Source organism: Alexandromys fortis, unplaced genomic scaffold, assembly GCF_014885135.2.
Source record: "Alexandromys fortis isolate MF-2015 unplaced genomic scaffold, M_Fortis_MF-2015_v1.1 scaffold_10, whole genome shotgun sequence".
NCBI classification, from domain to species: domain Eukaryota; kingdom Metazoa; phylum Chordata; class Mammalia; order Rodentia; family Cricetidae; genus Alexandromys; species Alexandromys fortis.
The window spans coordinates 21,029,307-21,050,969 of NW_026067895.1; the positions used below are offsets into that span (position 1 = coordinate 21,029,307).

At 44.8% G+C, this 21,663-nt stretch overlaps 1 protein-coding gene across 2 annotated transcripts in view; it reads right to left on the reverse strand.

Annotated features, from left to right (window-relative positions):
- The window catches only part of Myof (myoferlin), a 137,485-nt gene that overhangs the window by 66,208 nt on the left and 49,614 nt on the right, over positions 1 to 21,663 (reverse strand). Inside the window, exons 6-19 of one of the 2 annotated variants that reach the window (XM_050157668.1) lie at positions 18,160 to 18,323; positions 17,486 to 17,614; positions 16,293 to 16,355; positions 16,154 to 16,204; positions 14,908 to 14,938; positions 13,904 to 14,019; positions 12,983 to 13,109; positions 10,616 to 10,719; positions 9,155 to 9,223; positions 9,012 to 9,055; positions 6,336 to 6,418; positions 4,059 to 4,097; positions 2,483 to 2,607; positions 1,100 to 1,216 (exon numbers count right to left, since the gene is read on the reverse strand). In XM_050157668.1, coding sequence (XP_050013625.1) covers positions 1,100 to 1,216; positions 2,483 to 2,607; positions 4,059 to 4,097; positions 6,336 to 6,418; positions 9,012 to 9,055; positions 9,155 to 9,223; positions 10,616 to 10,719; positions 12,983 to 13,109; positions 13,904 to 14,019; positions 14,908 to 14,938; positions 16,154 to 16,204; positions 16,293 to 16,355; positions 17,486 to 17,614; positions 18,160 to 18,323 — 1,262 coding nt within the window. The remainder of the gene's footprint in view (positions 1 to 1,099; positions 1,217 to 2,482; positions 2,608 to 4,058; positions 4,098 to 6,335; positions 6,419 to 9,011; positions 9,056 to 9,154; positions 9,224 to 10,615; positions 10,720 to 12,982; positions 13,110 to 13,903; positions 14,020 to 14,907; positions 14,939 to 16,153; positions 16,205 to 16,292; positions 16,356 to 17,485; positions 17,615 to 18,159; positions 18,324 to 21,663) is intronic. The other variant, XM_050157674.1, reaches the window with a different exon arrangement.

The window sequence follows — 21,663 nt, forward strand, 5'->3', positions numbered from 1 at the left end:
CTCGCTTTAAACTTGGCCCAAAGTGGTAGAACTGGTTTTTCTCTAGCCAATCTCAGGATTAACGGAAACAGCCTGAGCCCCTAGGCTCTGAGAAAGCCACTTTAGGTCAGCATCCCATTGTCATCCGGGGAGGGAGCTCTTCCTCATATCCTCTCCACCCAAGGGCACTGCTTGGGCACTCTGTTCTAGCTAGGGACGGTGGAGTATTGGTGGTCAGTCTCGATTTAGAACTCGATTGGATTAACAAATCTAGGATTAGTCGCGCCTCTGGGTGTTTCTTTGTGTTTCCAGAGAGAATAGATCATGAAGTCTTGGTTGTAATTAATAGATTATTGTTAGTGTCCAGGCGAACCCGGTCCCACCCTTTGAGGACCTGAGAGTGCACCACACAGTGCATGCATGGCAGACAATAGTACAGTGTCCCTTTAAAAGGCAAAACTCTGCCTACTTCTCTCTTCTTCCTATATCTCTTCCTCTTTGCATCTCTCTCTCTCTCTCTCTCTCTCTCTCTCTCTCTCCCTCTCTCTCTCCCCACTTTCCCCTTCTCTCAATAAACTCCCCCACTTAAGCTCTGTCTGCATGGCGCATTTGTCTCTTGCTCACCCACCAAGTTTCCTCTTGTGCAGAAAAACTACAATTATCTCTTGCTGAATTTATATCATGATGACATAATTGGGAATTGGTGACAGCAGGAGGTAGAGAAAGCAGATCACAGGGACTGTAAGATCCTGGCCTCTTTCTCTGCCCCCTCCCCTTTCTGCTGCCTGTCCACAGTGAGGAAACCCCTCAACCACACACTCCTTCCCTGATGCTGTTCTGTCCCGTTTGCATGGGACTATACACGAGCCAAACCTTTAGAAACAGTGAGCCAAAAATGAGCCCTTCTGCCCTGAAACTAAGTGTCCAGAGTGCCAAAGGCCAATACACCTATTAACATCTCGGTGGCTGAAGCCTCATTACCTTCATATGATTGTCATAGATACATGAGCGAATGTGGGGGGGATTGACTATGAAGCTGGTCTTTCTCCGATTCTCCTATAGATAACCCTTGGTGCCCTCAATCCCTTCCATCCCATGCAACGTTCACACTAACATTTACCTCAACAACCAGAAGGTCATCATTTGAAATAGGCTCAAGCTTCTTTTCTGGTGGTTTCTTTTCAAGGAAAGTGGTCAGTTCAACCAAGATCCTGCCTCTGTAGGCTACACCTTCTCCCTGGAAGGCAAGAACACAGGATTATCCCCATAGGCTCTCTCTCTCTCTCTCTCTCTCTCTCTCTCTCTCTCTCTCTCTCTCTGTGTGTGTGTGTGTGTGTGTGTGTGTGGTGCTATCTTCATGGTCCCAACCTCTCTAGTGAAGCAGCTAGCAATTCCTACTAACCTAAGACTTTACTATCTGAAAGAAGAGCCATTTACTTTCAGGTGGATTCCAAATGATGCCATGAGATACTAGGGCAGAAAAGGTCTTATCTTGACCAAGGCCAGTGGTCCTGAAGCCATGCTCTGAGTCTGGAGGGAGTTCCTCAAGCAGGATGGTGAGGAGTCTAGGCTCAAAGCCTCCTCCATCTTAGTTCATCAGAATAGCCCTGCGTTTGCATTGATTAACTTGGATCTTTTTCTCCACTTCTCATAATAAAGAAACTGCTGTGCGGCAACCAGCCAAGTCTCAGAGTGGCCGAGAGACAAAGGATGCTCCGGGTGTGACAAAATACGAGTCAAGGGTGGATACTCCTCCCACCACACTCAACAGTGTTGTTGATAGAATCTGCTGGAGGGAAATGAAAGGCTCCCAATTCCTCACTGTCCCCACTGTTCCCTTCCCAGGGTCATTAATAAAACTTTTTTTGTTTGTTTGTTTCTTTGAGTTTTGGGGGATAATCAAAAGACATTTGACCACATCTTCTATGATCCAAAGAGAGTTTCCCGTCAGTGAAATGGAGATCAAGGACAGCGTTGGTGTCTCCACAGTCATGCCGCTGCCAGACTTGGAACATGCATGGGAATGAAGCCGTGCAGGATCTTCCTAGGAAGGCCAGCATTGGCTCCTGATGTTTCCATCACTGTCAAGTCGAAGACTGAACAGACATGGATATGCCACTTACCCCATTACTTGATTACTTGGTTGCCAGAATCTGTCTTTTCTTTCTTTATTTAGGACAGAATCTTGCTGTGTCGCTCTGGTTGGCCTAGAACTCATTATATAGACCAGGCTGGCATCAAGATCACAGAGCTCCACCTACCTCTGCCTCCTGCATTCTGGGATTAAAGGTGTGGACTGCCATGCCTGACCTTCCAGAAACCTTTAATTCTAAGTCTTTAAGAAGTGTGAGACTTCTCTCTGTTAACACTTTATCAGCTGGATGGTAGGTGTGAGTTAGGGGTGGGGAATATTAGTGCCCCTACTTGAGATGTTTATTGCTATTCTAAGAAGAAACCCCATTAACCAGCATCCATTAACCACACCCTTCACTGAGAAACTAACCTTCCCTGTATTCAGTTCATCGTAGGGATCTGGGAATCCTGTGTACTCTCTGGGGCTTCCGTAAAGGTTCAGATAACACGGTCCAAATGTGGGGACAAAGCCCACCTCTGTCTCTCCTGTGTTTGCTGAGACATAAACATCACTATTAGATTTCAGGTCTTTCACACTTCACACTGTGGAAATAAAAGTTAGTTAGTAGTCAGTTAGGTGAGATGAAGTTTCTCCTCTAGTTTGTGAATTAGTTATATTAGTGAAAATTATAAATACCGTGGGACCTGCCATATTTCCATTTTACTATTGCTTTAAGATGTTAGACAAAAAAAATGGGATAATTCAGAAAACCTATCCTTACAAAATAATGCTATTTAAATGAAAGAATCATAGATCGAGCTTCACATTTTTTGCAAGTTTACAACTGACATGAAATATTTTGTCATATTCGGAGTAAAAGATGATATTGTTTTAAGAAGTCATTTAAATGATGTGCCAGATTTATTTAATGCCACCCATAAAGATGTCACTTAACCTCAAGGAGTATGGTAGGTGCTGTTAAAAGTACACTGAAAATCTTAAATGTCTCAATTGAGTTCCTTATGTTCTAAGACCATATGGTGTTCGGAAGTGTTAAGCAGGTTGCCATTCATTGACTCTGTCTCTGCTACTTGGATAAACTCTGTCTCTGCTACCTGGACTCAGCAAGATTACCCCTCAATAAAGATTATGAGGGCCGCGTAAGGAAACAGTCAAATCCAGAGGAAATCATGGGTGACCACGGGGAAGACAAGTGCTTCTGTCAACAGCCTGAAGGCTCCCAAGTGGAAGAGCACTGGATTTTTTTCTCCAAAAAGCTGAGTTAGAAGCATTCTTGGGCAATACATGGAGATCCAATTTGGTTCATTAGTTTGATTTTATGTCTTTAACATTCAGTGGTGGAGAGGGCCAGAGTGTTGGTTAGGAATAAAGGACTGGAACAGAGCGTCTCAGAGTAAACATTCGTACCCGACAGTTGCTAAAGACACTGCTTCTCTAACTCAGAATCCTCATCCATTAGAGGAACAATGACATCTGCCTTAAGAGGACTGTGATGGCCAACAATCAGCAAACTTGCAAAAAATGGCGAGTTCTGCACAACCCAAAGACGTGTTACGATATCTCCTACTGGGGAGGCATGAGAAGTGAACAGTACCCTCATCTTCCAGCCTAGAGACTGACATCAAAGGTGGGCAGAGGTACTTCACATGTTATCAGAATTGTTGACTTAATAGTGCCCCGTATCTCTACTCATAAGCATAAACAATCACAAACAATCATTTGCAGTAAAGCCACATAGAATGGTGTGTATCAGGGTGAAAGATGAAACATGGCAGGAAGGCTGCCTATCAAATTGATTTTCAATTTTTAGTCATGCAGGACAAGCACACACAACTCATGAAACATCCTAAGTCTAGCAAAACTGCATTTGAGACAGTGAAACACCAAAGAGAAGGTTCTAAGGCAAGCAGTCAATCAAAATACTCTCAGTAAGATGGCAGTAGATAGAAAGCTCTAGAAGACAGCAAAATTACAAAGCGTAAACCTGTATATGACGCAGCCCCAGTTCCCGAAGAGGAGAGATCTATGTAGTAAAAATATGATTGGTTAGAAACAAGAGAAACATGGACAGTATAAAAACACACATCGCAAAGTTAATCGTATTCTGTGCTGAGTAAGCAGCTTAGCAACAGCAGGGAACCCCCAGTTCACCTCCAAATCTCATGAGCCTTTTGAATTCATCGTCCTCATCTTCCCAGTTAAATGTCAACTGGGTGAAAAGCTTTGTCACAAGTGGTAGAGCCAGCACGTGTGAATAACCCAAATTCACCAGCGCCAAGGAGCTGGCATTTGAGAAGACCTGGGTTCCCATGACGGTAGGAAGCGGGTGAAGTTAACAACAGGGCATGCTTTTAATACAAACAACATTTACATGTCTTTAGCTGGGCCTATGGCCAGAAAATGCAAGTTAATTTGGTTTGAAGTGATATAAGCAAACACCTGTAGTTAGCCCTGGATTATGTGATGCAAAGCATAGTTTGTTTCTTTGTGTACACGGAGTGGGGGGTGAGGGGAGGCACAGGGTGGGGGGAGGCAGCTCCTTGTCGTTCTCAGACCCCAAACCTGTAATGGCAGAAATTCTCCGAGAAGGGGGTTGAAACTGCCTCTAACAATGTCTGGGTTTGGTTCTGATGCTATCATGAAATAAAATACCTTTACCGGTATTTCTTGAACCACAACCTTGAGATAGTATTTAATGACTCCTTACTTAATAAATGGATTGGGTTGCTTTTGCCCATCCTCTCTACAGATGTGGCCCCTTTTGAGCCACTACTGATTTGTTTTTAACCTATAGTGGGTGCATCTATAATGCCCACTCCACACAAAGAGCCTCCAAGCACGCCTGCCCTTCCTCGGTTCACTTTTCATCCATATGTTCTGTGCTTGTGTTTTCCATTTGAGAAGGGTGATGGCCTTTATGCTCTGTTCGGAGTTAGGGCTGTGGGCTTAAAAGAAATAAAATCAATTATTATCTTAATCCGTTTTTCTTTTCTGCAGAGAAAGGGGCTACCGTTCCATTTTCTTTGCTGAAGCTCCAGTCTTGGGATCCCTCCAGCAGAGAACGTGCAGGTGCAATCTCATTCTGACTTTCAGCTGTTTGCTTAAAATAGTGCTACACGTGGCTTTATATTTGAACCATGCATTTCTGTTCGTCTCCCCTGAGATTTATAATTGTCTTTCTTTTTAACATCTCAAGATCTGGAACCAGTGCCTTTTTAAAATCCTATCTTTAGGACCTTCCAAGTTCTTGACATTGGTTAGGATTGATACGACTTACTTGCTATTTTATGTGTTTTACCTGCATGTGTATATGTGGATCATGCATGTACAGTGCCTGCAGAGGCCTGAAAAGGGTACCAGAGCCCCTGAAACTGGAGTGACTGACGGTTGTAGCCACCTTGAAGGTACTGAGAACGAAACCTGGGTCCCATGCAACATCAGTGAATGTTCTTAACACTGAGCCATTTCCCCACCCCCATATTGATGCTCTTCTTAAAACACATAAAATTAGGATAAAAGGAAACTTCAGCTTCTCAAGATAAAAATCTTATTCCAAATTACCTCCCTTTCCTCAACATGTTTAATCTACTGGCCCCTGGAAAACTCGAGCTGCAGGCACTAATGTGCTGACGTTAATTTTTCCTCTTATCTAAGTACTTTCCTGAATATGCACCAAACCGTAACAACAGGCACAGCGATGTGTGGGCACTATACTGACAAGCAAGACAATTCTAAAACAGCTCCTGGCAAAAAGGGTTTGGATGGGAGCAAGAGAGCTAAACAGTTTTACATTGTTCTTTGCTTCCATCATTAATTATTTTGCTGTTTATCACCAAAACATAAACGGTCACAGCTCACTGGACTCACTGGGCTTCCATGTGTATATGGGGGGAGTTGTCTGGGGGTGGGGATGCTAAGGATTGAGTCCAGAGCTTTGTATTCTCTAGGTACACACTCTGCTGGTTAGCTACATGGCCAGTCCTTTCATTTCTGTTTTGACACAGGGTGGTGTTAGTAGCCTAGGCTAGAGGGAAACTTCCTTGTAGCTCAGGCAGGCCCTGAGCATGTGATTCTTCTGTCTTAGTCTCCTCTGCAACTGGAGTCACATAGTCCTGTGCCCAAACATACTTGCCTTTTAAGACATCAATCCTGTTTCTAGGTGATCACCTCAGTTCATGCTTTCTGTGTAAGCACTACTACTAGCTAACCGCACCTCTAGAAGCTTTGAGTCTAGTCTCGTTCTGACCCTCAAGGGACTTACCTTCTACTTCTCCCCCAGAGGCGGCAATTTTAGAGAGGTATAGGTACGTTGTCCCAACGACATCATTTTTGGTAAGCCGGTCCCTGTGTAAAACAAGATGTTACACCTTCTGCCTGTAAAGTTATACCTTTATTTCAATCATCTTGGTGGTTATTGTTTCGGTTTTGGCGAGACAGGGTTTCTCTGTGTAACAGCTCTGGCTGTCCTGGAACTCACTTTGTAGACCTGGCTGGCCTCAAACTCACAGAAATCCACCTGCCTCTTGAGTGCTGGCACTAAAAGTCTGTGTCACTGCTACCACCTGGCTCATTTCAATAATCTTAACAGAAGAGTTGGAAGGATCCTGTCCAGTGGCCTCAGTCTTTACTGTACTTAAGGACTGTGTGGAAAGTTCCCGCCCTCCTCTGTCCAAGTTCAATTCAGGAAACCTGGGCTAGCGTCCATGAATGTATACACAGCCTGCGAGTCTAGATGACTCTCCAGCCACTCTAGAAACCCTGGTCCAGTTGGACCGTTCATGCTGTTGTCTTGAAGCTGAGATTCACAGAAAAGTCAAAGGATTTTCAAATGGCCACACTTGAGTTTATATGATGTTACATGAGTGGACTGAATTATGGTGTGTAAACTAGTCAGCTATGCCTTACCATGTCCACAGCAATTTTTATGGTGACTTAAATGGCTTAGCAAGTATAATAGGCTGTATCTAGGGATCTATCGAAGAGAGAAAAAGTCTCTTCTAATTAAATTCAAATGTGTATTGAACGCCTACTATATGACAAATGTTGTTTCTCAGAGCACAGCTGCTTGACTAAAACTTAAATTTTACCTAAACTGTGGGGAAAGTTTTGCCAATATTCACTACAAGTACAAATGTCAATGCGTGCCCTTTTGTAGGCACCATAGAGAGGCCTTTGGTTTGGCATGTACATGAACATTAGTCTGTTCCATTCCTTTTTTCATTAGCCATCTAGAGCATGTTCATTCTGAAGCCTAATGCTCAGTGTTTTTGGAAAAAGATCATTGAATAATATCTTAAAGGAAATAACCCATTCAAGTAATTTATTAGAAAAATATTATATCCAGCTATTAAATCACAAACATGAGGTTTGAATCTTTTCTGTCTTTTAGATGGATTTAGAATCCTTACCCTTACCTTAGTTCTTCAAATACCCTTTAATATATGCAATCTCAGACTTGGGTCCAAGGGTTCCTCAGTGAAACTGGGGGCCTTTCATGTATATTCATTTTTGGAAGGAGCAGGAGACAGGTATGCCCACATTCACAGACCACAGGTAACACTGGGATGGTTCAACCTACCTCATCCAGCTATAGGGTCAATAGGCCAAAGTGGATACCAGAACCATGTAGGAGTACCTCCATACTCCTGAGGGTCGCTTTGGCCCTGAGATCTCCTACAGTCTATGACCTGAGGATCCCCAAAGCCTTGAAACTTTACATTAAAGAAGGGACATTGTCCTCAGATCTCAGCTGCAGCTCCCAGTTGTAATATGATCACAAAATAAGTGCTGTTTTCCTCCACCTGGCATGCCATCTTGCTGTGGGACCAGTATGGCCTGAACATGAAAGTCAGATTCATTTGACCAAAGGAGAAACATGGGGTCACCAGGCAGGCAACATGTGAGCTCAATTCTGTCCATAATGATCAAGTATCTGTGGGCAAGCCACCTGGCCACTCTGAGCTTCATTGTTCTTACTGTGAAGTGAAGCTGAGAGTGGTCCCTGTCCCCCTCCCCCAGAGTCACCACGGAGATGATGATGATGTTTGCCCATGCTTCTTCCTCAGAGGGCTAAGGGACGATCATTTGAACACTTCATTCAACAAGAACATTCTATAAGTGGTCTTATGTTGGGAGAGGCTGCTTGTTCACTTTGCTAAAAATGTAAGAGCTAACTAGAAATATGCTTAAGCTATTGGCTAAACAGTTTTGCAGTTAATACAAATTCTGTGTGATTATTTTGGGAGTCTGGGTGGCCAGGAAACCAAGAAGTAGCCTCCTCAACAGTCTTATGATGGCCAATTGTTCTAAGAAGCTAGTCTAGGAAGAATACTTCAATAAATTCCCTCCTTCCTCCTTCCCCTCTCTCCTTTCCTGTCTTTTCTTGAGCCCTGGTCTTACTATGTAGGCCAGGTTGACCTAGAACTCACAATACCCCCCAGTCTTCTGAATTCTGGGATCACAGACACATACTACCAAGCTTGACTTAATAAAAAAAAATTTGCCTTTGGGAATGCAACTTTATCAATTTTCCTTTCTTAGAATAACAAAGAATTATTTTCAGACAGTTTGGTGATTGTTCCTAAATATTGATTTACTCTCTTTCTGAAATCTATTTTGGAAAGCCTAATGAAATTAAAATTCCTTAATTTCTTATTTTAAGTATTTTCAGATGACTACCTCCCTTATTTTGTTATGAACAACTGAACTAAGATATCCAAAACTTTTCTGAAAATCCTTTTCTATTATTATTATTACTATTACTATTATTGTTGTTGTTGTTTTATTGTGTTTTTAAAGAGCTCTCCACCACCCAGCTCCATATTCAGGTTTATTGTGGAAGAATAGATACATCAAAAGGTGTAAGTTAAGTCACCTAAAGCAATGCACTCAGTCCCCAAATGTTTAGCTCCTTAATGCTGAATCCATTTCAACTCACCAGTCATACACTGTCAGTTTTATTTTTTCACACATGGAGGGAAACTGTTAAAGTGAAAGAGAAAAAGGCAATTATTTCTCCACTGATTCGCTAACTAATGGAGTCAATATTCTTAGTTTTTATGGAAGAAAAGAAAGTCAAACCTTGATCTGAAGATTGACAATTTGATTCCATTCGGGGTTTGCATTTTTCTCAATTATATTTGTGCAAACCTGCAAAAATCACCAAAGGAAAACAGTAGGTAGTCACATTTCTAACTACTACAGTTTGTCATGTGTATGTCCATGAATGTGACTTTAGCAGTCTACTTATTAGTTATACATTTAGTAACCTATACATCGTTTCTCTGTCCCTTCCTTCCTTCCTTTCTTCCTTCCTTCCTCCTCTTTCCTGTTCCTCCTTTCTTCCTCCTTCTCTTTCCTCTCCTCCTCCCTCTCTGTTTTTCTCTCTCCCAACCCCTCCCTTTTGTCTTGGTGACAGGGACTACACCAGGGCTTTGTACTGTCACAAGTCCACAAGACTATACAGCAAAAGTTCAGCTAACAGCCGGGCGGTGGTGGCGCACGCCTTTAATCCCAGCACTCGGGAGGCAGAGGCAGGCGGATCTCTGTGAGTTTGAGGCCAGCCTGGACTACAAGAGCTAGTTCCAGGACAGGAACCAAAAGCTACGGAGAAACCCTGTCTCGAAAATCAAAAAAAAAAAAAAAGGTTCAGCTAACAGACCTATAGACAGATCCACAGGAGTGTATTACACTCCACATGGAGAACCTGACTTGCAGAGCTTTGGGAACACTTGTCTTTTGGATAGTCACTGTCAATTCTGAAGAAATCTTGTGATATCATGGCATTTCTACCTTAATCCCTTCTATATCCCAGCAGTGTATAAATAAATCATTTGTTGAGATAACTTCTTCCATATAAGCAGCTGTATTCCTTTTCTCACACCATGGTCCCCTGGTGTGAAAGCATTCACTCAGCTAAACCTTTGTTTTCATAGTCAGATCTACATAGAACTAGTCCCCCACAGCTATCCTATTGATGAAGGATGACTGGGTCCACTGTGGGCAGCACCATTCCCTAAGTAGGTGGTCCTGGGCTGTGTAAGAAAGCTAGCTAAGCACGAGCCTGGGAACCAGCCAGAGACGGAGCAGGTAAGCTGTGTTCCTTTGTGGCCTCTGTTTCCAGTTCCTGCTTCAATCCCTGTCTGACTGCCCTTAATGATGGGCGCTGATCTGGAAACGGAAACAAACCCTTTCCTCCACTAAGGTGCTCTAGTCAGAGTGTTTCACCACAGCGGCAGAATGATGGACAGCTGACGGTGGATTTTGCCCAAGATTAAAGGAATAGTTAAACCTGAGAAATAACAGAAACAGTGCAGTGGCAGCTCTCACTTTCAAAGATTATAATCTTTGAAAGGCAGAATTTTCTAATTTGAGTCCTGTATACTTTTCACTTCCAAAATAATGTCATGGGGGAAATATGGCATAACCAGATCCAAATAACCAGTCTCTCTGCAGGGTGGCCCACTAGGATCCACCCACAAAGAAGTCATGGCATTTAAATGTCTGTTCTAAGAGATACACACATCTAGATCACATACAAACCTTTTTCCCAGCAAAGGAGACTTCTACGAACGGGTCCACGAGATTTTTCTTATCTGCGGTGCCACCAAATATTTCCTTCACCGTCTGTGAGAAGGCATCGTCCACTGGAAAGGGAAAGTCACACAGCAGAAATCAAACCTACTCTCTCAAAACAATGAAATCAAACAACACATTGAAAGAGATGTAAGAAGAGGTGGCAAGGGAGCAGCAGAAATTCTCTTTTCTAGTGAGAGTGGGGGAGGAGAGTGGGAGTGAGGGAAGAAAAGAACTCTTTACTCCCTGCAAAGTCTTAAAACAATCGAGAGTGCCTTGAGAAATAAACTGATAAATTCCTATGTTAAAAGGAACTAATCATTCATAGAAGGAAGAAGATTCCAGATATCAATTTGGTTAGGGTAAGAGCCAATTGTCAAATTCAGGCCTTTGTCCAATTTGGTGAATGCGTATCACGGCCCAATATAACATTTTAGAGAAATGTAAGAAAAGTCAATACACTCCTAAGCAGTGTAGCTCTCACGCGTCGACACACTGCACACGTGAGTGCCTCTGTTCCATCAAACTCCAAACTCGACAGAAATCAATTGATTGGCCAGTGTAGGAAGAATGATATGAAGCTAAATTTAATAGAGTGGAGATATTTCTGAGCGAAAGATAGTATGGGAACATTCTAGAATCTTTGAAAGGAGGGAAGACTTCCGAGGAAAAGAAGGAAGTCCTGAAGACACCAGGGGTCTGTGCTGCCACCCTGGGGACTTGGGAAAGAGTCCTGTGCCCCCGAGCCCAGCAGAGGAGGCAGAAAAGATGCTCGCTGCGCTGGCAGCAGAGATAATCAGGCTTGGTCCCTTCCGAAGGAATCTCTGTAAGACATTTGCTGTCAAGTGTTCAGCCTCTCACTAAATATGTCTCATAATACAATAGAGACATAGACAGCTATTGAGACTTGCCTATACTTTGCTCTACACCTCTTAAAACATTTTCCACTTGCTTCGTGCATATTTGTGTCCATGATGCATGTGTACATACTTTGTACTTGAGGGTACATGCATGACATGACTTACATGTGGAAGTCAGAGGACAACCGTGGGTGTCTAGCTCTATCTGCTGACTTGTTTTTGAGGCAGGCTCTTTCCTGAGTTGTTTGCTCCTATACTATGCATGCCAGGTTAGTGGCGCGCCCGGCTTCAGGGGTCATGGCATCTCATCTAGTTTTAGGGGCACTAAGCCCATACAAGCCACTACATTCAGCTTCTGCCTGGGTTCTGGCGATCTGAAATCAGATCCTCAAGCTTGAAGAGTGGCATTTTTGCCCACCGGGCATCATACCAGCCCCTGATGAGCTATATTTAATAGTCCAATAATAAACACATTTTTTGATACAAAACTTTAACATTTTCTTTAGGACAAACAGAGGTTAATAGGTGCTAGTTATATGTTTCAGTAGGTAAAGGCACTTTCTACCAAGCTCTACAATCTGAATGAATGTCCCTATGATCAGTTAGGTCCAAATAAGACCCCCAAAATGGCAGTTCTGGTGACAGTGTCCTAAACATAAGGACTTTGGCCATGTAAACAGGAGAATCGTTTCTAGGTAAACAGAGGCCTAAAGATGAGTTTCTGTTTACCAGAAACCTCCCTTCATCCACCTTCAAAGATCACCTTCAGGCAAAGGCATCTAGTTCCGGGTCAATCTGAGCAACCTGTATCAGCTCAAAGACACCACCCTGCTGCTCTCTGTCCCCCAAGAGAAAGCTTGGCAATTTGGTCCCCAATAAACCCTTCTTCCTATCTATAAAGTGGTCCAGTTAAGTGGCTTCACTGCACCATTGCTTACAAGACCCACATGATGAGAGGAGAGGAGACTCCCACACGCTGTCCTCTGACTTTCTGTGTTCTCTCCCCCCCCTCTCCCCCCTCTCTCCTCTCTCTCCTCTCTCTNCCTCTCTCTCTCTCTCTCTCTCTCTCTCTCTCTCTCTCTCTCTCTCTCTCTCTCTCACACACACACACACACACACACATGCACACACACACTCACACTCTAAATATAATGTAAAAAAAAAAAAAGAGGTTGAAAGCGCTACTGCTCACCTCTCTTTATCAGTCTCTAGACAGAAACAGAACATTTAAGAAAGAAAGGACCGAGCAGAATGGGTCAAAGGCAGGTGCTCAAGAAGGAAGATGGATGAGCAATGGCTGCCCAGCAGCTTCTCAGAAAGCATCCAGGAAGTAGGGGGATGAGTGGAAGTAAATCTAGGAAGGCCTTTCAGGGGGAACCCACGGAAGTAGTATCCATCAGCATTTAGAGTGAGTCCGACATGTGCCATCTCAAAGACTTCTGAAAGCCCCACGCATGACTAGGGCAGTACATACTCTGGGGGATGTCCTCAGCTCGGTAGATCTTCAGCAAGAAGGTTACCCACCGGAGGGCTACCCCTGCTGGAAGTAACAAGTTGCTCTCCACATCATCGCTGTCATTATCACGATCTCGTTTCTCGGGCTATTAGAGACACATGGTTAAAATCGCACCGATAAAAAGATGCATTTCCAAAAGAAACCAAGCTCTTGATGCCCAGAACTGCCCCCATTATGATCTCTAATGTTTGGAGCTCAAAGGTTCACCCACTGATTTTCCTTCAGCCTCAAAACCTCTACAACATCAATGCTTCAGTACTTCTGCATCCTTCTGTAGTCCCATGAAAATCCATTTTAAGGATGTGTGTGTGTGTGTTCCTGTGTTCTCACTTCTCTCTGGCCAACTCATGTTCCTAGTTTGTTGTCTGATTTCTCAGAACTATCACTAACCCTTTGGGAAGAAGGAAGTGATGAGGTAAGGAACCATCGTACACAAGAATTCAGGTCTTTCTAATGATACAAAGAAGTTATTAAACACAAATACATTTCTTAACTTAAATACTTATTCCTGGATGCTCTGGTGCACACATAGCACCACATCCCAGCACATAGCAGGTGAAGTCAGGAAGATCAGAAGTTCAAAGCTAACCTTAGCTACAAAGCTCTAACCAGAGCTGAGGCCAGTTTGGGCTACATAAGACCCTGACTCAGCACCCTTGGCCCCTAAAAGAAAGACTCATAAGTACTAGGAAGCACTGAGAAGGAATCTGAGCTACTATGATCATCGGTGACCAGAAAAGGACAGCTTTTAGGAATCAGAGATATCATGGGTGAGGGTGACAGTCTGGAGTCTGAGCTCTGTCTGGAGTCTGAGCTCTGTCTCTCAGCCCACTTTCTTAATTTCTATTCAACAAGAGAAGGTAGAGGATGAGGACTCACAGGCGGTTCATCTCCGGTTCCTAGGACAAACATGCTGACTTTCATGTAACCTTTGGCACCCGAGCTGGCATCTTCTGGGTCATTGAGAAGAAGCCATTTCCTCATGACAGCATGGCCTAGGAAAGAAACAAAGGACAGGGACATTGTGAAGATGTGCTGCACCGGGTGGTGGTGGCACACGCCTTTAATCCCAGCACTTGGGAGGCAGAGGCAGGCGGATCTCTGTGAGTTCGAGACCAGCCTGGTCTACAAGAGCTAGTTCCAAAACAGGCTCCAAAACCACAGAGAAACCCTGTCTTGAAAAAGAAAAAAAGAAAAAAAGAAAAAAAAAGAAGAAGAAGATGTGCTGGCAAGTCTGTGATTTCATTCAAGTCCCCAATCAGGTCCACCTATCAACATCTCATGTCCTCGCTCTGCCGACATCTTAGTCCCGCCCTCCTATCCTGGTGTGACTCAAGCAAGAATCTTTAAGCTCCATAGAACTTTCGTAACTTGATCTTAATCATATCAAGAGATAATCACAAAACCAAGACATTACCTATCTATGAGTGTTAAAATCATCAAACACCCTCCCCAGCTCAGAAACAGTGCTCCTGTGATGCACTTGTCGGCATGCCTCTATGGAAGACGAGTTCTTCGCTAGCATTTATGAGGACCTGAACTCGATCCCCACCATTGAAAAGACAGTTCTTCAATCTCTGAGATTTTTTTTTTTTTTATTTATTAAAGATTTCTGTCTCTTCCCCACCGCCGCCTCCCCTTCCCCTCCCCCTCCCCCAATCAAGTCCCCCTCCCTTGTCAGCCCAAAGAGCAATCAGGGTTCCCTGCCCTGTGGGAAGTCCAAGGACCACCCACCTCCATCCAGGTCTAGTAAGGTGAGCATCCAAACTGCCTAGGCTCCCACAAAACCAATAGGTGCATCTCTGAGATTTTCTTAAGCTCTAAAATTTTCTTCAGAATTAGAAGGAGCTGAGATACAGGTTGATAGGGAGGACATTACTTACCAGGTTCATCATACACAAACCCAACATCAATCTGGGGAAAAGATGAAAGCAAGTTAAATGGACAGCATTGTGTTTGGATACAGTACCCTTTCTCTTGAATTTCCAAGATCTAAATTTCCACCTCATCCAGTCTGCATCAGCACCATGCCTGATGTAGAAGACTCTTTTTTTTTTTAATTAATTTATTTATTATGTATACACGTATATGCTTGCAGGCCAGAAGAGGGCACCAGATCTCATTACAGATGGTTGTGAACCACCATGTGGTTGCTGGGAATTGAACTCAGGACCTTTGGAAGAGCAGGCAATGCTCTTAACCACTGAGCCATCTCTCCAGCCCCCTGTAGAAGACTCTTAATGAATCATTGTTGACTAAATGATTTAGGGTTGGAAGAGACCATCAAAGCGGGGCGACCCACATGTCCCAGTTTGCCTGAGACATTCTTAGCGTCAGCATTGAAAGTACCTGAGAAAACTAGGACCATTAGTCACCCTGCAGAGCATCACCTGGCCCCATCTCCCGTGCCACCCTCCTTCTCTGGTTGGTCAGTCCTAATGTGAGCGCTAATCTACTCTCTGGTAGGACAGTTCCATGATGTCTTTCCACATCTTCATAGTGATGACTCCATCTTGCAGATGAAGTCACTGAGGATCAGAGCGGTTAAGAGATTTCACCAACGTGACAAGCAGGGGATATGACCAGAGGTGTTTCTGACCCAGATCATCCTATGAGCATTTCAGGGACTGGAGCTTCTTCAGAAGGTAGCTCATCCTCTGAGAATAGCTGAGGCGCCAATCAAGAATCAGGCCAGGGAGAACAACTTGAAAAAGTATAGCTTCTCTGGCCCAGCTTCACTCTCTTTTCTCATTAACTTCACTGGCTTTGCAGACGGAGCTCTGGGACCATTGGTGAGTATGGCTTGCTTGTTAGGAGGCTTTTTTGCCATCACCAAGCACATCCTTTGTAGCAATGGTTTTGCTTCTATCCAGAGATGGGAGCTGGCAAGTGCTCTCAGTGACACACCAAGGTACCATGCTTATGGTGAGTTGTGTAACTATTAGCGTTATACTTTGAAGGCAGACAAAATCCATGAAGCATGCAGTAAAAATCATGGTGTCTGCCCTTTACCTAGAACCCTAAGATGTCACCAAGATGTATGCCCTGAGGCTTGGCTATGAATCAGTTTCTCTATTCTGAGAGTTCTCACCTTTACATAATTGAAAGAAGTATGCAGTTGCCACTTACCTTAAATTCCCCCATCAGACAATCTGCCCTCAAGGAATGGGAATTATAAACCTGGAAGACAGGAGAGGGATGAGCTGTTGGCCTTCATCCAGTGGCCAGTGAGCAGCATTCCCCTGCCCCAGCAGCAGCTTCCCCTTACCCGGATACTGATGATCTCATCCATGAGTTCAGAAGGTGTGATGTGCACATTGTAGAAAAATAGCTGTCAAACAACACAGAGCACATTCAGATATTAGCCAGTGACTCAGGTCCCGTGGATCTGATGCTGATAGCCTGTCACTTCGGGTTTGATGCCTGGTACCACGTGCACACAAACAAAAGGTATCCATGTCATTTCATTGTTTTATTGGAAATGGTGATGAATGTGAAAACTCCGAGGAAGACAGAGACTCCTGCTGCCCTCTCAATCAACATAAAGCCTACATCATGAAAGCGTTGACGGACAGATCCCACGGCTAGAGCCCCAAGTCACTGGCGTCTGTAGGCACCCATGTGCTATGGTCTGTCATTGACTTAAGAAGTACGGCTTTGAAGAAAATGGGGTTCCCCACCTCATCTGAACAAGGCAAGAGACAGGGTGCTGAAGAGAAGAAACTGGTTTCTTTTTGTGAATGTAGACAGGAAAAAAGACAAAGCCTGAACAGGGCTGGGATTAAAAGCTGTAGGAAACAGAGAGGCTAGGAAAGACCTAGGCACAAAAGCAGAGTGTGACACTCACGCCCCAGGAAGCTCAGAGCTGTGTCTCCTCGGCATAGCACAGCTGGCCTCCGAGAGACTCCGAAACCGTTTCTGCCCATACCCAGTTACGGTTTTACAGTGTCTGAGACGACTGGTAAAGCATTACGCATCACTGAGTTGTCATAGAAGTCAACAGAACCAGATTGTGTTCTCAGTACAAAGAAAAAAAAAAAGGCCTTGTTTGCTCGTGTGGCTTTCCTTTAATATGAATTATTTTTGTAGCCAAGCAAAATTTGATACCCCTTAAAATATGAATCGCATAGTGGCACAGTCAACCTTTAGAGTCACTTTGTACTCTTAAAGAGAAAGGGTGGATGCAGGTGACATCACATGTTCCGTCCCCAGGATGAAGGGGCCCACAGGGAAACTGAGAATAACAGTCGGAAATCAATGGATGCTAGTTAGATGGCTTCAAGCCCACGTGGCTCTCGACGTCTCTCTCTGTGCTTTACACTGGAGTCCTGGGCTGAACCTTCCAGTCCTTAGCCCTTGTGTTTCCCTCCTCTGTGAACCGGGTGGAATTGGCAGGGGGAGGGGGCGTGTACAAACAGGACAGACTGGGCGAGCAGGGCCGCGCATTCTCCACCCACTTACCTCATCAAAAAATGGATTGTTCCCTCTCTTGATTCTTGTTCGGTGTGTCTGACCACAGATGTGGACTTTCACCACGGGCCTTATGTTGTTGCCACATAGCTGTCGGCCCTCAATCACTCTCACTCGGATCTGCAGGCACAAAGCAGAGCTGTTAGCAAACTCTCCCAGTTGTGTGGTGCAAAGGAATCCTCGGGTATAAGGATGGCTGAAACCAAGCAGGCACTTTTTACAATATTGAGACCCTCAGTCTGGAAGGGGCATTCTCTGAACATCTCCAACTTGGGAACTGTGACGGGTTCCTCAACCCAGATCACCTGAGTAAGAGAAAGGGTTCAGAGCTAGACTGGGAAGGGCAGGGAAGGCTCAGGTCCTGGCACTGTAGCCCTTTGCCTGCTCGTCAAGTGTCTCTGTGATAAACTCAAGCACAGAGCTGCTATTCTTTGCTAATTAGCTCCCACCTACTTCCAGAGGGAAGGAAGGTTCCCTTACATCCCTCTGAACAGCTTGACTTCTTTGACTAAACCCTTTGTGTTAGCAGGACTCTCCTTTCTGGGTTCATGCCCTTCTATCCCTTCCAGCAGATGCGCCCCTGCCCACAGCAATAGGTCTATCATGACATCACAGCAGTGGCCAGGGGGTGACAGCAAATACACAGAGCAGCAGAGCCCTCCCACCTGGAAGTCCTGCGGCTTGTTGGACAGCATCCGCCGGCTATTCTTTCCTCTGGTGATCCTCCGAGCAAGCTGAGCCTCTGACAGGGTCCCAGATGGCCCCTTGGGTCCAGGGCCCCTGATCATGCCATCTACCCTGTCTTCATCCTGATCTTCATCCTCTTCTTCTGAAATATGGAAGGGGGTCTAGTTAGCTATGGTCCTTAGCCTGCAACTGTCTAGCACCCTGGCTTCCTGGGTGTGTCCTGTTTCCCAGGTAACAGGTGAAAAAGAGATGCTTTTGGTAGCTCTGAGTGGCAAGCTGGGGCTTAGATGCAGCTTCTTTAAGAAAATGCATTTATGTATTAGGACCTTTGGTTGGACTGCCTTCGAAGAGACAGAAGAACGGCAGAGAGCACAGGGGGAAGATTGACTGATGAGTGTGCTCTCGTCTCAGGAGCCAGCTTGAGAGACAAGGAAATGCCATGGAGAACCAAACTTGTAGCCCTTCACCTCCACCTCCTGCCTCTCACAGCAGGTCCTCCTCTAGAGACTGACCCAGAAGCCACGCTGAGATCCCTCCTGCTTGGCTTCTTAATCCATGATTGCTGTGATCACCAAGATTGCCCTCACGGTGGATGAAAACTTCCTTTTTCTTGCCAAGCAGCCACAGTGGTCGCTGTCCTCCCGTTGTCATTCTGTTTGTTCCCTCAACACTCATCTGTCCCTCCTTTACCTCCCAGCCACTTCACAGATTCACGGGAGAAAGTTTTCCCCACACAGCAGGTTCATGTCCCCACCCTCTGCTGTCTCTGAGGTCCTATCCCAGAGAGGTCCCCTAACTCTAAGATACCCCCAGGAGCCCCTTCTCACTGCCAACCTCCTGCTGCCTTCAACTACACTCAAACTTTCCGTTCCCTGAGAAAGCAAAACCAACTCTGCCCTCGCTTTCACTCACTAAATCTCTGATACTTATTGACAAACTTTAGCTTTTCATTTCTTAACAGACAAAGAGGGGCGAGAAGATGGCACACTCAGCAAAGGGAGCCAGAGACATACAAATCCCTGGAGCTCATTGGTTAACCAGCCTAGCTGATTCAGTGAGCCTCAGGTTCAAGGAGAGTCTCCCATCTTAAAGGACAAGATGGAGAGCAACTGAGGAGGTTGTCAGACATTGATCTCTAGACGCACACGTGTCAAAACTTCCAATCCTGGTTCTCTATGGGATCTAAGAAAGCCTAGAAGATGAAAAATAGCCCCATTTGTTCAATCTCCCTTTGGATTCTGAACCTCTCCCTTCAGATCTGAACAACAGTAGGTGTTCCGTGAAGGACGAGGGAACCCTAAGGCCTTGCTGAACACACCCTCTACACAGGCGGCTTCCCTTCCAGCATGCTAGTGCCCTATGCTGCCATGGTACACTAACGAGACCCAGGCATGGATGTAACCCGGGGCCACACACAATGATTGATTCTGTCATGACCAGAAAGCACAATGCCAGGCTAGGAACTGCGGAGTGGATGGGTGTGGCATCTTCTCAGCACTATCTTGACAAAGATCTACAAACTGGATGGTTTAAAACAATGTTCTCTGGCAGCCCTAGACTCTGGAAGTGAAATCTCAGGGTGTTGGCACTGGCGCACTCCACATGAAGACTCTGAGAAAGAGTCCTCCTATCTCTTCCCACACAGAGGCTCCTAGTGGTTCTTAGCAGCCAGGAGTCATGTGACCAATTCTCTGCATATCTGAGCGTCCTTACTTCATCTCCTAAGGACACCAGTCATGGGATGCAGAGTCTGCCGTAATCCAGGACAGCTTCATCTTAACCAACCACATCCACGCACTGTTTCCAAATGATGGGTTCTGAAGTTTCACATACACATGACTTTCTAGGGGACATTACTCAACCCACTAGAGAAGGCATCTCTTGATTCTTCCTAGTTTGCTTAGCTACTTCTCTACACAGGCAGCCCCAGTCCATACCACCCACGCCAGCTGCCTGCCTGGTACTCCCCCGATTCCTTCTGTAGTCTCCTACGTGCTGGAGCCTGTGATCTAACATTGTGGTTGCCCTCCTTCTATCGTGCATCATCCCCACGTGCTTGTTCAACTCTATACTTCTTCCCCTCTGCCCCTAGACAGCTCAGCCCATCTGAGAAAGGCACACATCGTCTCGACTGGCTTCACGGACCTGAAGTAGATGTCTAGGGCGACCCCGCTAGCGCCAACATTTTTAAGACATAGCCTGCTTGGATCCTGACCTGAGAGGGCCCCTATAAACCCTGAAGGTCAAATTGGTTCATCTTTCCCAACTCCTACCTTTCGTATTGCTGAGAATATGCCCGGATAATGCACAAGCTAGGCAAGCATTCCACCACCAAGCTGCGCAGACATTCATGAAGCACTCATATACATAAAAAAATAGATCTTTAAAAAGAATTATACTAAAAAATACTATAGAACGTAAAAAGGAAGCTTCAAAGCCCAAAAGGGTAACACTACAGCAGGATGTCTAATTGCAATATTTCTGGGTTTCTTTTGTCTTTCTTTACTGTTGTTGTTAGAAGTTATATAACTGTTTGCTACTGTAAGATATCCAATAGCCTTCCACCCAACTCTTAGATAAATAGCACTAAGTGTGCCCCCAAGAAACTGCTGACATGATTCTGGTATATACACACACACACACACACACACACACACACAACTGAAGAAAAGTACTTAGTGAGAGAAACACATCTGCCTTTGCTAGTACAGTGTAGGCCACACTACCTCATGGGCCTGTCGACAGAAGATGACAGGATACACGTGCAGTGATTTGTTGGGCTCCTTTAAAAAGTGGCTTTCATTTTTTTTTTTTGTGCATTTGGGTGTTTTGTCTGTGTATACATCTGTGCACCATGTTCATTGCAGAGCTAGAGAAGGCCAGAAGAAGACATTGGATCCCCCGGAACTGGAGTTACAGATCACTGAGAGCTGCCTTGTGGGTGCTAAGAATTGAACCCTTGTCCTCTGGAAGAGCAGCCAGTGCTCTTCAACCACTGAGCCGTCTCTCTAGCCCTGTTTGGATCATTTTTGAAGAAGAATTTATCACCTTGGCTGGGCTGTTGTTACTCAGTTTATATCTTATCTTTGAATTGACTGTGAGCCCCTTGTGGCCAAGCACTGACTTTCTCATCTCTGCAGGCAACGTGCACCGGTATCAGTAATTGCTTTTCTGAAGTTGATCAAATTTACCTCTAAGCAAAAAGCGCTTTTGTTGTTCATGAAATGATATAAATTTGAACTACTGGAGTCAGGCTATGAATGAAGCTTTGCTTTGCTTTGCTTTAGCTGGATAAAAGATACATTTAACAGATGGTTCTTTAAAAATAGATGTGCGGTTTTAAAAATAGCTCATTCTGGTAGCAGAAATGTACACTCCAGTCAAGCTGACTGGCAGAAGGTGGACAAGTTGCCATGGTAACAAGTTTCCAGGCTGCTAAGTCTGTAGACCGACCGGCTCAGCCCATCTTCCAAGGTGGACAG